Genomic DNA, 16952 nt, shown 5'->3' with positions numbered 1-16952 from the left:
TCTTTTCATGCATATTTTAAAAACGATAAAAAAAAAATTAATAAAAAGGTCAAAACTTAAAAAAACGAAATAAAAAGGTAAGATATAAAAGGGTAAGATATAAAAGGGTAAGATATAAAAGGGTAAGATATAAAAGGGTAAGATATAAAAGGGTAAGATATAAAAGGGTAAGATATAAAAGGGTAAGATATAAAAGGGTAAGATATAAAAGGGTAAGATATAAAAGGGTAAGATATAAAAGGGTAAGATATAAAAGGGTAAGATATAAAAGGGTAAGATATAAAAGGGTAAGATATAAAAGGGTAAGATATAAAAGGGTAAGATATATAAGGGTAAGATATATAAGGGTAAGATATATAAGGGTAAGATATATAAGGTTAAGATATAAAAAGTTTAGATATAAAAAGTTTAGATATAAAAAGGTATAATATAAAAAGATGTACATACAAAATAATGGTGGTACGCGTTACGTGTCACGCTTGAACAGTACCTAATGGCACATCCATATATATACATTGATCCGGATGTGCTTAAATGGTAAATGGGAAGTGAATAAAAAATAATTAAAATAAAAATATATACATAATATATGTAAAATACGTAACCTTACGTAAATAATATATTGGAGCACATTTGTATAACAAACACAATTTTTATAAAAAAAAAAAAAAAAAAATTCCTTTAATATACAAAGTTTAAAGGTAAAAATAACTGACTTTTGAAATAATTTAGTAACTGCGTTTACTGACCCATGTTTTTAAGAATGAAAACAAAACAAAAAAAAAGGAAAAAAAAAAAAGAAAAAAAAAAAAAAAAAAAAAAAAAAAAAAAAAAAAAAAAATAATAATAATAATAGATGAATAGATAAAATAAAATAAGTAGAATAATAAAATAAAATAAGTAGAATAATAAAATAAAATAAGTAGAATAAAAAAATAAATAAATTATAAATTTAAGTAACGCAAAAATAAATTATATAACAAAATAAAAGTGAAAAATAGGCTATCTAATTAAAACGATTGATGAAATGAAATTAAAAAACAAACGAAAAAATAAATTGTAAAAAAATAATGGTGAAACATAAAAATGTAACTTCCACAAAAGGCTTTATCAATTGTAGAGGAATTTTTTTTATGCACTTGAAAAGAAAAGAAAAATGTTTAAAAAATATGTATGTCATAACCAAGTAACCAATAAAAATGAAAAAACATTTCTGAAGATCAGTAATAGTGAGAATCTTTCTTTTTCTTTTGTTCTTTCTTTTTTTTTGTTTTGTTTTGTTCTGTTTTTCTCCTTTGCTTTTTCCTTTATAAGTAATATTGGTACAAATAAAAAAGTTCATTTTACCTCTGTAAAAACAGCATTGTGCGTATATTTTTATATACATATGTATATATGTGTATGTGTTACTGCCATAGCTAAACAGGAAAGATAAATGTTATGTTTTTCCGCTTTGCATACTTACTAGTTACTAACATCAGAGTAAAACTTTTTAATTTTTATTTATGAATAACACCTGGTTAATTATAATAGTACATATAAAATGAGCAAGTAAATAAATTAAAAAAAAAAAAAAAAAAAGCATAAAAATGTGCAATGATGCGTTATGTGGATTTCAGAACACTTCAAAATTTGATAAATGCGTGAAGATATATGTAAAAAGGCTATACAGCAAGATAGACGAGAAAAAATCAAACATTGTTGAGGCATATACATATATATATGTACACACATGTACACACTGTTAGCTGAAGAGGGTGATATGAATTGTTGTGTAAAATTATCATAATGAAATTCTGAATGGATGGATGGATGGATGTATATGGCATATAAAACTCCCTGCGTAGTTGGAAAAACAGAATATTCGCAATATTTTGAAATTTAAAAAAAAAATAGTATAAATATTGCTGTGATGATACAATTTATGTTATATATTTTTTTGAAAGTCTTTTGTCAAGTTTTTTCTATCCCTTTTTTTGTTTTTTGTTTTTTTTTAGTCTTTTGTATATTGCTAAGCAATTATTAGTATGATAAAATGTTTTTAACCCTCAGTAAAAGAATAAATATTCAGAAGTTACATTTTTTTCTTTTTTTTTTTTTATGTTGTTAAGGAACTACAGGTAGTATGCGATGGATAATAGTGATATTGTAATTTTATTAAAAAAAAATATTAAATATAATTTCGTAAAAAATATACTTCTATCATCAGAAAAAGAAAAGATAGATATTACATATGCAATAAATACAGTAAAATTGCATATAAAAAGACATGTAGAGATAAATAATAATTTTGTGGAATTATTTGTAAAATTAATTTTGAACATGGAAAATTTAATTAATATGTTAGGTTCACATTTTGAGGGAACAAAAAAAAAAAATGTCAGTGATTATATATTAAATTTGAGCGATTTTTTAAAAAAAAAGAAAGAAGAAAATTATTTAAAAGAAAAACTAAACAGCGTTGAAAAAATTATAAAAAGTATCACATTAACACTTTTGAACATAGATGAAAACAAGAAAATATTGAAAGAACTGTTTTTGTTCTTTTATTTACTTATATTTAAATTTTCTTTTGATAAAACCATGTTTGAGAAATGTTTATTGAAAAATGAGAATAGCACAAGATACGATAGCAGTGGGAGTAGTTCCAGAAATCAAATAAAAAAAGAACTAAATGCAAACAACACATTTACTACTGATTGTGTATCCTTAAATAAAATTTGCGAATATGAATGCACACATTTTTTTGCAAAAGATACATTTGTTTCCAAATTTTACACAAAAAAGGATATTCAAAAAATAATTAAAAAATACCTCCTATATGATTATTACAGTACCATTAGTTATAACAATTTTAATTTTTTCAAAGAAATTAAAATTTTTTTTTTTTTAATAGCTGTTATATATTATATTGAAAAGGACTTGAAATTAAAAAGGGAAATTTATAGTTTAATTCAGAATGAAATTTACAAAAATGTACAAAGCATAAAAAAATGTACGTTAATAATACAACATAATCCATATATGTGCAAAATAAAAAAATTGTCAAATATTTTATTTTAAATAAATATTAATGCCATTACAAAAAAGAAAAACAAAGAAATAAATTGGTGTGTATATGATTTATAATATTATATTTGATTTTTGTTCTCACTTTTTGGATGTATTAAAATATATATAGCATATACATATATGCCGAGTATATATATATATATATATATATGTATATATATATATATATATAGATATATAGATATAGATATAGATTATAATACATATAAATACATAAAATATATGCATATATAATGTAACGTATATGAATTAAATATCATATAAATTTTTTTTTTTTTTTTTTTTTTTAAATTATAAATAAAATACCTACTCATTTGAAGCAATTAAAATTTAAAAACAAAAAATAAAAAAGTTTTTCCAGGTATTGTTTATACGAATTACTGCCTTTTTTCCACCTTTTGTTTATTTTAATTAATTACAAGGATGATCATTCGTTAATGTAAAGTAAACCCACGAATAACGATAACACAGTTGTTATGGAATACCATATCATCTATAAAGAATAAAACAATTAAAAGGAAATAATTAACAAAAGAATATATGGCTTAATTGTGTACACCATGGTACGAACAATCATGGGAAGGGTCAGCAGAGCAATCACAAACATAATGGGATACGTAGTAGAATATATATGTTGTAGGTAGTGGTAAGAATGATTTACCTTAATATTAGTTAGGTCCGATTTATCGGATACTAAGCTGTCTATCCATCTTACAGACAAAAGGACTTCTAATAGAAGACATGTACTTGCACAAAAAAGATAAAATACTCGTCTTGTATTTAATCTATGAAAATAATGGAAAATGGGAAAAAAAATTAAATAAGAGAAATAGCAAACACTATATATATGTACAATGCTAACAAATAAGTACATGTACGTTTATATACTTACACATTCATATACACACACATACATGTATGTATGTATGTATGTATGTATGTATGTATGTATGTATGTATGTATGTATGTATGTATGTATGTATGTATGTATGTATGTATGTATGTATGTATGTATGTATGTATGTATGTATGTATGTATGTATGTATGTATAAATATATATATATATATATATATTAAATTATATTTTTTACCCCTGTGAAAATGCCTCCGATAAATGCTTGCCACCCTTAACTAAAAAGAAATAAAGAAAAATGGATAAAGCTTAATATTTAAAATTACAGAATATTTTTTGTTTCGTGCTTAATATTTAAAACATATTTTAAAAATATTACATCCTATTATGATAACTATGACTTCTCGTGTTAATACTAAAAAATTTGTTTCGAGTAACTGTAATTGCGCCTTTAGAAAAAAGAAGTTTAAATCAATAATATTTAAGAATAAAGAATAAGAAATATATGCGATCAAAGTGCCACTATTTTTAAAAAGTTTCCGGAGCCTGAAAATATTGATATATGTATATATGTATACATGTATGTATGAATATATGTATATATATATTATGGAAAAAAAAAAATTATGACTTGGTAAGGTTTAAAAAAAAGCTAGTTTTAAAATGGTAAAAATTAAAATTGATATATATATATATATATATATATATATATAATATATATACGTACGTATGTTTGTAAATATACAAAATTGCGAATTAATGCATATCTAAATTATTGTATACATTTATTTATGCATATAAAATTACAATCTGTCTAATGCTGGAAATATTATATTCTTGTTTTTTGGTTTAATTTTATCAGGAACTTCCCAGTTATATAACTAAAAAAAAAAAAAAAAATGATTACAAAATTAACAAAACAAAATAAGGTTATAAGTTTATAAAAAAAAAATCATATGTATATACTTATATACATGACTTGGTCATAATTTTAGTTTCATACTTCTATATTAAAATATTTTATAAATAACATGCCCAATGTAATTCCAATGAAATTGCAGCCTACAACATCCAAAAATATCTATAAAAGGGTAAAGTATAAAAATGCACACATATATATATGGATATGTAGATATATATTAATGCATAATACTTTTGGTGTTCCGAAAAATTAATATAAAAAGAGTTGCACATGATCAATACTAAAATACAGGTAGAATATATATATATATTTCCCTTTTTTGTATTATTATTTTTATCTTTTTCGCCTCTTTCATGATACTTACATGATCCCACCAACATTCATAAAAGTTTGGAAGCAAATGTTGAAATCTTAATTCTAATAACTCAAATATTATACTGTTAGCTTGTAAAAGATAAAATTTTCGAGCTGAAAATGCTTTAACAAACCATCCAAATAAATGAGCTATTATAAAGAAGTCAAATTTGTCCTTCGATAAAAAAAAAAAAATATATAACAAAAAAGGGGATTAAAAAAAACAAAAAAAAAGGAATGATATGCAGTATTATATTCAAATTTTAAGGTTAATTATTTATTTTTTCTTCATCAATTTTTTTTTTTTTTAGTACATGTATTTTTTCGAACGAGTTACAATTTTCCATATATGATTTTTCATACGGGTGAAAAACTACACTAGGGAATACATATTTGATAAACGATTTTACCTCACTTGTTGACTAAAGGGGAAAAAATAAAATTTATATAAAAAAACATATATGTGTAATAATCAATAATTACAAATGTTTCTTTTATAATTATAGCTTTAGCTCTGGCCTTAATTTTTTTTTTTTTTTTTTTTTTTTTTCTATATCTTTTCTTTTTTATTTTTTACAAAAAATTGCATAAACAAAATTAGTGGTAAATAAAAAATAATGCATAAATTTATAATCAATGAGGCAATATCATTTTTGACTGAATCTCCGTATTTTTTCATAACACATGATAACGTTAAAACGTTAAAAAATAATGTTAACAGGGATCTATAAAAAGAGGAAAAAAAAAAAAAAAAAAAAAAAAAATATATATATATATATATATATATATATATTTATATACTTAAGCAAAAAAAAAACGTCTGGTGTTAGTATGCTTGTATGTTTAATTAATGAACATAAAAATGAAGTAGTATCCTAACATAATAAGCTTCGTTTGAAAATCTAAAAAATTATTTGTAAATGATAACAAAAGCGACGCTGACAGTGACGCCCCCAAAATGTAACACCTCCTGTAAGGAAATAGTAATATTTATAAGTATATGTTATTGTATACATATTATATATATATCTCAAATCGACTAGGTTGCTAAACGAACTATAAAAATAAATGGTAACACATATTTGTTGATTAATGTTCTGTAATTGTAAAAGAAACACAATTATATTATATATATGTATATTTATGAAAGACATTCATATTTAAGAGGATTTTCTTTTTCATGTTTCGACGGAAAAATAAGATTAGGATATGTTCTATTTACATGCGCTAATACGCCCATACATATTTATATATATATATATATATATATATAATATACAAAAATACATTACTACATAACTATACACATGTATATATATATACACACATACGCTTATAAGCATATATTTGATATATATATCTACAACTTTTTTTTTGTTTTTTTTTTGCCAATATATTTTTTCTTTACATTTTCGAGTAGGATATTTCGAATATGTTTTACGAATTGTATAAACAAAATTAATATATTCTTTTTTCTATTTCCTTTTTTCTATTTTCTATTTTCTATTTTCTATTTCCTTTTTTCTGTTTTCTATTTTCTATTTCCTTTTTTTTGTTTTCTATTTTCTATTTCCTTTTTTTTGTTTTCTATTTTCTATTTCCTTTTTTCTGTTTTCTATTTTCTATTTCCTTTTTTCTGTTTTCTATTTTCTATTTCCTTTTTTCTGTTTTCTATTTTCTATTTCCTTTTTTCTGTTTTCTATTTCCTTTTTTCTATTTTCTATTTTCTATTTCCTTTTTTCTATTTTCTATTTTCTATTTCCTTTTTTCTATTTTCTATTTTTCTATTTTCTATTTCCTATTTCCTATTTCCTTTTTTTTTTTTTATTTTTTGTGTGGAATATTTAATTCAATATATACTTACGTACAAAAAAAAAAAATTACAATTGCACTAAACAAAAAAATGACAAATTCACAATGCGCGGTTTGTATATAAGAAGTCCTCGAAAAAAAAAGAAATAAAAAAGGAAAAACAAAGTTAATAAAAAAGGAAAAACAAAGTTAATAAAAAAGGAAAAATAAAGTTAATAAAAAAGGAAAAATAAAGTTAATAAAAAAGGAAAAATAAAGTTAATAAAAAAGGAAAAATAAAGTTAATAAAAAAGGAAAAACAAAGGATAAAATTAGAAAAAACAAATTATAAAATAAGAAAAAACAAAGGATAAAATAAGAAAAAAGAAGATAGGTGCTACTTCAATTAAATTATGCTGAAATATAAAGTACAAAGCTTTAGCTTCCAAAAATTCTAAACCGTATATACAACCTTATTTATAATTTTATATTTCATTTACTACAAAATATGTAGCACATGACAAGTTTATAAGTAAAATGTAGCAACAAAAAAAAAGTTCTATATGTGAATGTACAAAAAGATTAATGTAATCTTATAGCTTTTTAAAAATATCCATATGAATATATATATATATATATATATATATGTTTAAAAACAATGCTAAAAATAAATAAATAAATATACTTATATATATATATGTACGGTTGCAAGAAAAAAGAGCCTGGCATAATTGTGAATAAATCTAAAAAAAAAGGAAGTAAAATGATTAAGTAAAGAATATATATATATATATATATATATATAACGTAGAATAATAAAGATACAGCAAAAAAAAAAAAAAAAAAAAACAATAAAAATAAATAATAATAAAAAAAAAAATCTCGAAAAGGTTAAAAATATTAAAAAGAAAACAACAATAAAAAATCATTATAAAAAAATTGCAACTATCTTTTTATTTGGGCTCACTGCATAAACTGAATTCAAGTCTTTTATAATATAATATTTTATGCATGTAGAAAAATGCATTTATAATTCTTGTATCATATATGACATATGGGAATATATAAAAAAAAAAATTACAAAGTTATTATTATATATATAATGACAAATAATATTTGAAAAGCTGAATTGATTATACATCTCTCTAATTCCATTTTCTGATTGACATAATATAAATAAAAAAAATATATATATATATATATATATATATATATATATATTTTAGTTATATACCTTTATATTAATTATATGCCTTATTTTTAAAAACGTTTTTGGATTAATTTATGTTGTTGAGAATAAAATAACACGGCACAAAAAAAATAAGAAACTGTATGCAGCTGTTATATATACATATATATATATATTTGCTTACACGAATATGTATATAAAGGTTGCTTCTGCTTATACAACAATCTACGTTTCTATGAGTGTTCAAAGAATAGTAAACTCAACCTCTAAAATGTATTAGTACAATAAAAAATAATTTATTATTGGCATAACTTATATATTGCTTAAAGAAGCAGGAAAGAAAAAACAAACATATTTTTTTATTTATTTTTAAAGAATATATAGCTCTTAATTATATATGTCTAATTTTCGACGAATCTACCCTTAATACAAAGAGAAAAAAGAAAGTATACATATGCGTACATATAGCTATATATATATATATATATATATATATATATATATATATGAGTATATATGCCCACATGTATGCGTAGTGGGATACCACTTCTTTTAAGTTTTCATTAAATTTTATGAAAAAAAAATATTTTGCTAATCTGCTTCCTTATGAAATATCGTTTTATAATGAATAAAATGAACACTCAGATGTGGAGTTCGTATGAAATCTACTATATTAATAACATATGACAAATTCTCATGTTAGAGGAAAGAATTTTTACCTAATACGACATTTTGTTTCGTTTTGTTAGGATACGTTTTATCTTTTTTCTTTTCTTTTCCTTTTCTTTGACTTTTTTTTTTTTTTTTTTTTTTTTTCTGTTGTGTTTTATTTTTCTGCTTTTTTTTTTTTTTCTTTTTGGTGCGTTTTATGAACGAAAATTGGAAATACATATTTTGAAACATTAAAATGATGTATTAAGAAACATATAAACCAAGAAAAAAAAATGTAGATAATCTAAAACTAAATTTTTTTGAAAAATATAAAAAAAAAAATAAACAAAAATTTAAATACAAATTTTATGTGCACTTTCGTAAGAATAGCAAATCCTGTATTTGTTGAAAATAAAAACTCAAAAGGACGATAAAACAAAAAAAAAAAAAAGAAAGTAAAAGAAAAAGAAAATTATGCACAGGTTATAATAAAATATTCCTTTTACAAATTTATATATTTTATTTCTTTTCTCCCCCTGGTACTTACATCAATACACGATTTCAGAATAGTAGGCATAACACATATATTTATGTATAAATATTTACATATACATATATTTGTTCACATAAAGTAATAAGGTTTGAAATTTATATAAAAACAGGATTATAAGTATCCATATACTCGTAACACGCTCTCATCAAATATGTGCACGACGATACCTATATATATATACCTATATATATATATATATATATATATATATTATATACATGTGTAGTGTTAAATGAAGTAGGTATATATATATATATAAGATCAAGTACATATGGGCGACTTCATAAATTTCCTCGTAATTTTCTACAATATCACTTTAATATAGCAATCTTAATTTTTTTTATTTTCTTATATGGCATATTTTATTATGGGATTATTTTTATAATATTTTCATACGAGTGTAAAATAAATAAAGGAAATAATACGTAGGTTACACGTTGTATTCTATGTTGATTTATATTGCATTATTATATAAATGTGTTATCCAGCTTTTTATATAATATAATGTCATTACATGCACATATCATATATATATATATATATATATATATATATATATATATATACATATATATATACATGTATAAAATGTGTATATGAGAAAGAGAAAAGATAAAAAAAATAAAATTGTCAGTAATTTTACCATACAATACTAACCTATAAAATGACTACATATTCTCATTTGCTTTCTTTTTAGATTACAAAAAAGTTTTCTCTCTCTCTATCTATATATAAATATATATATATATATATATATATATATATATATATATATATATATATATATGTACATATATAATATAAAAAACCAGGTAATAAGGTAATAAAGTAAGTATAGGGATAAAATAGCAAAATAAATTTATTTCATATGCCAAACATTTGCACAACATAATATGTATAAATATGTATACGTGTATGCATATATATATATATATATATATGTATATGTTATATATATGTATTTGCATATATACGCAGTATATTACATATTTTTTACAAATTTTTTATTTTATTTTTTTTATTTTTGTGCAAATTTCGATAATAATTCTTTATTTCATGGTACTGCTTACATTCTTGCATATCATACTATGTTATTGTCATCCATATTTTTTTTCCTCACTTTTTAACTTCATATATATATATACGCATATATATATATATAGTTATATGCATATATAATATTTATATAATATAAATATTATGTATGCATTTTTTACGCATATATATAATATATTATTGTTATATTTACTTTTCTTGAAATATTTTTATTTATACTTTTTTCTCAATATTTTTATTTATACTTTTTTCTCAATATTTTTATACTTTTTTCTCAATATTTTTATACTTTTTTCTCAATATTTTTATACTTTTTTCTCAATATTTTTATACTTTTTTCTCAATATTTTTATACTTTTTTCTCAATATTTTTATACTTTTTTCTCAATATTTTTGTATTTTTTTCTCAATATTTTTGTACATCTTTCCAATACTTTTATACATTTATCTTAACTTTTTTTTTCTTTTATCTCAACTTTTTTATTCTTTTATCTCAACTTTTTTATTCTTTTATCTCAATATTTTTATGCTTTTATATCAATTTCTTTATATTTTTTTCTTAAATTTTTTATACTTATTTTTCATTTTTTTTTATTTTTTTCGCATATTTTACTTCAGGGGTTTTATCAAATTCATTTTTACGCTTTTCACAATTTTAACTCATTTATTTTAATTTTACTTTATATATTAATCTCATTTTAATATTTTTGTAACAGCAGTGTTTTACAGTAATTTCGTTTTATTCATTAATGAAATGCATACATGTAATATACATATAATATACGTATAATAATACATATAATACACATATAATGTACGTATAATATACATATAATACACATGTAATATACATATAATACACATGCAATATACATACAAAATATATATATATATATATATATATATTTACTTACATGCTTAGACTCATACATACTTATACATATGTGTATACATTATACGTAAACTCCTCTATGATTTTTTCTTATTTTTACTTTCCATTTTACTAAAATTTTGCGAAGTGTTCAGGAGCTAGCGTAAAGTACATATATATATATATATATATATATATATATATTGAATAAATAATTTATTTTAAAGCGTTGAAGTGTATGGGGTTTTATATATATATTCATTTATTTATTCATTTGTATATTCATTTGTATATTCATTTGTATACTCATTTGTATACTCATTTGTATATTCATTTGTATATTCATTTGTATACTCATTTGTATATTCATTTGTATATTCATTTGTATACTCATTTTTTTATTCATTTATATATATGTACATTCATTTATTCATTTACTCATGCATTCATTTGTTCACTTTGTTGGTACATATATCTCTTTATTCTTTTTCTTCAATCTCTTATATATTCAACCATATATTTTGCTTATAAGATATTATTACCCCTACCCCACCTGCTTATTTTTACAACAATAATTTATTTTTTATCCTATTATTCAGTTCCATTACATGTACAAGTATACCTATTTTTAGTAATTATTTATCGTTCAACGTGTACTTTTGTGATATATATATTTTAAAATAAGGAAAAATAGGTATATACGTAAAATTGGAAAAATAGGGGAAAAAAAAAAATTAAAATTATGAAATTGTAAATGAAATTTTGTTAAAACATGGAAGATAAGGAAATAAATAATGAGAATAACAAAAAAAGTAAGCCATAAAAGAAAAAATTAAAAAATGTGTTATCGACTTAATTTTTTTTTTTTTGTTTTACGTACATGTGCATTTTTATCGCTGTAACTAAAGGTTATATACCGCTGCCTAGTGCTGCGGGTGTGCTAGTATGTTGTATATGTGTATACGCGTTTATACGTATATGTGTATATGTGTGTACATTCATAACGTAACGACGCTTTTTTTTTTTTTTTTTTTCTGAAGGGGAAACAAATAAAGAAGAGAATGTAAAAAAAGAGGATGATATTTCAAAGAAAACTTTAGAAAATTCAGAAGAGAATGATATATCGCTTGTAAACAGTGTGTCGTTAGGAAAGCATTTGTTGATAGGAAACTCCTTGAAGAAGGGTAATAAATTAGCTCTAGTGCTTTTTATGTCTTTATTTGGAGGGATGCTGTTTTTTTTGTTTTGTCGAATTTTACGTTGATATTTTCCCCGTCGTATGTACGTATGTGGGTGTGTGTTTATCTATATGTGTATGTGAACGTATATGTTTATACATATATATATATATATATATATATTTGTGTGTGCGTATGTTTTGCTTTTTCTTTTTACCACACGACGCTCCGTAAATTCGATTGTATCATTTTTACTGTTTTATTTTATTTTTATTTTTTTAATTTCCTTCTGCCTTTGTGGACGTAATGTAGGCATAAGTGTGAGTGTTCGAGGAAGAGCGGCCAACATAGGACTTAACGCAAAGCAGTCAGGACCCGCATGGAAAAAGAAAGATGAAAAGAACAATGACGAACAAGGAGAAGAGAAAGAGAAAAAAATTGATGATGAATCGTTTCCTGATTTATTAGAATCTACTGAGAAAATAAAATCAGAATTAACCAAAGATAAGGATAAGAAAAAAAAGCAGGGGAAAGATTTAAAGAAAGGTGAAGACAATTTTATGAACAATAGTATTAATAATAATAATAGTAATCATCATTTGCATCTTAATAATAATATTGGAGGTATAGAACGAATGAAAGGTAACGGGTTAAATGATAAAAAGAAATTTGGAATGAATTTGTTTGATGGACTAAAAAGAAATGATAACAACTCGAAGAAGTGGTATGAACGATCAAATGAGTTCAGTGGAATAAATAATAATTTAATGAATGATAATAATAATAATAATATAATGAATAATAATAGTAATAGTAATAATAGTAATAACAATGACAATAATATTAATGACAATGAAATAATGAATGGTTTTCTACTTCCTGGGTTTAAAGGAAAACATATGATAGGTTTTAGATGTTTTTTAAAAAGAGGAATGCAAAACCCACCACCTCAACCACCCACTGGCATTTACGAGGAAAATTCCTTTTTTGAAAATATTGAAAGTAAAGGATCTATGCAGAAGAAGTTTATGAAGATGGGTCAAAAAATGGGTCAAAAAATGGGTCAACAAATGAGTCAACAAATGGGTCAACAAATGGGTCAACAAATGGGTCAACAGATGGGTCAAAATATGAACATGCAGGTAAATCTACACCAGCAGAGGAACACCATGATGAACAATATGAACAATATGCAACAAGATGGAGTATACGAGCGAAACGATCAAGGAAATAATAGGTACTCACCGATGGGGGGTCAGCACTATATGAATCAAGGTAAAATTAATGATATGAACAGTAGTAATAACAACAACAGTAATACAAATATCAACAACAGTGTTAATAACAGTAACAATAACAATAGCAATAACAATGTCGTGTTCAAGGCGAACAATTATAACAGGAACGCGAAAAATTTTGCGCACAACAATAACAATAATAGTAGCAATAACAATAGTAGTAGCAATAACAATAGTAGTAGCAATAACAACAGTAGTAGCAATAACAACAGTAGTAGCAATAACAACAGTAATAATAATAATAGTAATAATAATAATAATAATAGTAATAATAATAGTAATAATAATAATTATAATACAGAAGACATGGGAAATGTAAAGATGATGAATAACCTGCCTGGAATACAAGGAAATAATATGAATTACATAAGAAGAAATGATAAAAAGGAAGAAAGAAATTTTAAAAAAAAAGATATCGACACAGAGAGTAACTGGAGGAATACAAACACAAATAATAGGAATAATATGATCGATGAAAAGAGCAGCAATATGAGTGGTATGAACAGTGTTAGTAACATTAATCACTTGAATGGTATGAATAACATGAATAATAATAATAGTACTAATAGTAATAATAATAATAATAATAATAGTAATAATAATAATAGTAATATTAACAATAATAATAATAGCCTGAACAATAAGATCGTGAGAATGTATAATAATAGCGCGAACCATAATAACATGAACAATATGAAAAATAATTATGGAAATAATAATAACAAAATGATGAATATGAATTTTCAGGTAGCGCCCCATATATCGGGAAATAATAAAAACGTCTTTAATAAAAATAATGATGATCTTAAAATTAACAATATATACAAAAACAGCAATAATATGAACAATAGGAATGAGGAAAAAAACAATAAAGTATTTAAAACTAATTTAGTAAACTCAAATACAAATGGAGGAATAGCACATGAACCATTTAATAAATCTTCTAACTATGGCAATAGTAGTAATTTTAACATGAACAGCAAGGGTATTAACTCTCTAGACACAAGGAAGGCACGAATGAGGGAAATGAGAAATATGAACGAGCAGAGTAAGTGAACCGGGATAAGGTTGGGTTGAATTTTTTTTTTTTTTAAAGTTTAGGGTTATAAGAAGCGGGGTTAGGGTTGAGAGTTAAGGTTAATAGTTTTCTGGTTAGGTATAAGGGTTCATGGTTTAAGAGTTTTTGTTAGTTGATTATTAGGAATGTTAGTTTTAGTGTTTATTATTTAATGTACACTGTTTAGTGTTTTCTGTTTACTGTATAGTGTTTAATGTTAACTGTTTAATGTTAACTGTTTAATGTTAACTGTTTAATATTAACCGTTTAATGTTAACCGTTTAATGTTAACCGTTTAATGTTAACTGTTTAATGTTTAATGCTTAATTTTTTTTTTTTTTTTTTTTTTTTTTTAAGGTTTTGTAGTAGAGTTATAAATTGTGTCATATAGTTTTTTTATGTATGTGTTCATTTTTTGTGGAGTTGTTTTAATATATGCATTTTAGTTTACATAAATATGGTGTAATGTGTGCTTTTATGTTTATAAAGTGGTGCTTTTATATTTTGAGACGGTATGAGTGTTTTTTTTTGTTTTTTAAGGAATGAAGTACTATATCGTTTATCGCACATGGATTTATATATATATATAGTATGTATGTATGTATGTATGTATGTATGTATGTATGTATGTATGTATGTATGTATGTATGTATGTATGTATGTATGTATGTATGTATGTATGTATGTATGTATGTATGTATGTATGTATGTATGTATGTATGTATGTATGTATGTATGTATGTATGTATGTATGTATGTATGTATGTATGTATGTATGTATGTATGTATGTATGTATGTATGTATGTATGTATGTATGTATGTATGTATGTATGTATGTATGTATGTATGTATGTATGTATGTATGTATGTACGTATGTATGTACATATACATGCGTGCATATGTGATTCTCAGTTATATAAGGAAACACCTTGCCAAGTGCAAAATACGAGCCTATACTGCTGAGTGGAGGGATGGAGTAATGTATCATTTACACGCATACATATACCTATGTATATATGTATATATATATATATAGGTAGATAGATATAGATATAGATAGATGTGAAGTAGTCCATTTTCTCGAATACATGTTTTCCAAAGAGTTATTTATTATAACAAGAGATGTAATATATTCCATTTGAAGTGTTTAAACTAAAAAAGTATGCGTGTACACCAACATGTTAACTGCGTTCCCATCGACATATCTACATACGTACGTACATGCATATTATGCTATGTGTGTGTATATAAGGGTATAGAAAAAATATATTTATACATGCCGAACAAAATTAACTGTTACATTCCATCATTCAATAATATACATATAATAGTCGCATTTTATGATAACACTTACATTTTAAAGTTTTCCCGTATTTCATACGCATGCTTTAACATATATAAATGTGCGGGGGTAGAAAGCACACATACGTAAATATATGCATGAAGCGTGCATAGATTTTAGCCTTTTTACATTTTATACACTTTACATTTTATTTTTTTAATTTCCCCCTTTTTTTTTTCCTTACCAAAATATACATACATAAATATATACATGTACATATGTAAACGTAAGTATGCATATATATGTATATATACATATATCTATAAATATACACGCATATATACGTACAAGCTTGTATAAATTTAAGCGCAAATAAATGTACACGTGTGCAAATATATATAACTACGTATGTACAAGAACAAAATAAACCTTTTAAAAGATACATATAAGCAAATATATGTATATGTACATACATACGTGTATGTATATGTATATATATATATATATACATTTATATGTGTATGCATGTATGTATATCTTTAAAATAACTGTAAATATATTTAATTTATTTTTCAATTTTGTAATTTCGTTGCACTTCGTGTATTGCTCACCTATTCTAAATACGTACGAAAAAAAAAAAAAATTAAACGATTAAGGAACAACACACGAACACATTAAAAGTGCATAATGTATTATACGCATAAAAGATAAAATTTTTTGGAGTTATAAGAAATCCAAATCTATTTTTATGTAAAACGAAGTGAACATAGTCAAGAGCATAGTCGACAATCGACTTGCATGAAAATGTTTGCGCGAATTAA

General features: G+C 23.0%; 3 protein-coding genes across 3 annotated transcripts; 2 read left to right on the top strand and 1 right to left on the bottom strand.

Moving 5' to 3' along the window:
- Positions 1-2130: 2130 nt before the first annotated feature.
- PmUG01_11019500 (conserved Plasmodium protein, unknown function) lies at positions 2131-3063 on the top strand (the record flags this gene model as incomplete). The annotated part of the gene is made up of 1 exon (XM_029005835.1): positions 2131-3063. The coding sequence occupies one exon, from the start codon at positions 2131-2133 to the stop codon at positions 3061-3063; it is 933 nt and encodes a 310-aa protein (XP_028862384.1).
- Positions 3064-3499: 436 nt separating this feature from the next.
- PmUG01_11019400 (phosphatidylserine synthase, putative) lies at positions 3500-6512 on the bottom strand (the record flags this gene model as incomplete). The annotated part of the gene is made up of 11 exons (XM_029005834.1): positions 3500-3565; positions 3734-3857; positions 4166-4205; positions 4307-4473; positions 4735-4808; positions 4931-5008; positions 5214-5378; positions 5518-5625; positions 5781-5928; positions 6060-6173; positions 6499-6512. The coding sequence occupies 11 exons, from the start codon at positions 6510-6512 to the stop codon at positions 3500-3502; spliced, it is 1098 nt and encodes a 365-aa protein (XP_028862383.1).
- Positions 6513-12086: 5574 nt separating this feature from the next.
- On the top strand, positions 12087-14846 carry PmUG01_11019300 (conserved Plasmodium protein, unknown function; the record flags this gene model as incomplete). Its single annotated transcript, XM_029005832.1, has 3 exons — positions 12087-12126; positions 12355-12498; positions 12805-14846. The coding sequence occupies 3 exons, from the start codon at positions 12087-12089 to the stop codon at positions 14844-14846; spliced, it is 2226 nt and encodes a 741-aa protein (XP_028862382.1).
- Positions 14847-16952: the final 2106 nt, after the last annotated feature.

The sequence above is a fragment of the Plasmodium malariae genome (assembly GCF_900090045.1).
Source record: "Plasmodium malariae genome assembly, chromosome: 11".
In the NCBI taxonomy this organism is placed as follows: Eukaryota; Apicomplexa; class Aconoidasida; order Haemosporida; family Plasmodiidae; genus Plasmodium; species Plasmodium malariae.
Note: the sequence above shows the minus strand (reverse complement) of the source record. Positions and strands in the feature narration are given on the sequence as shown.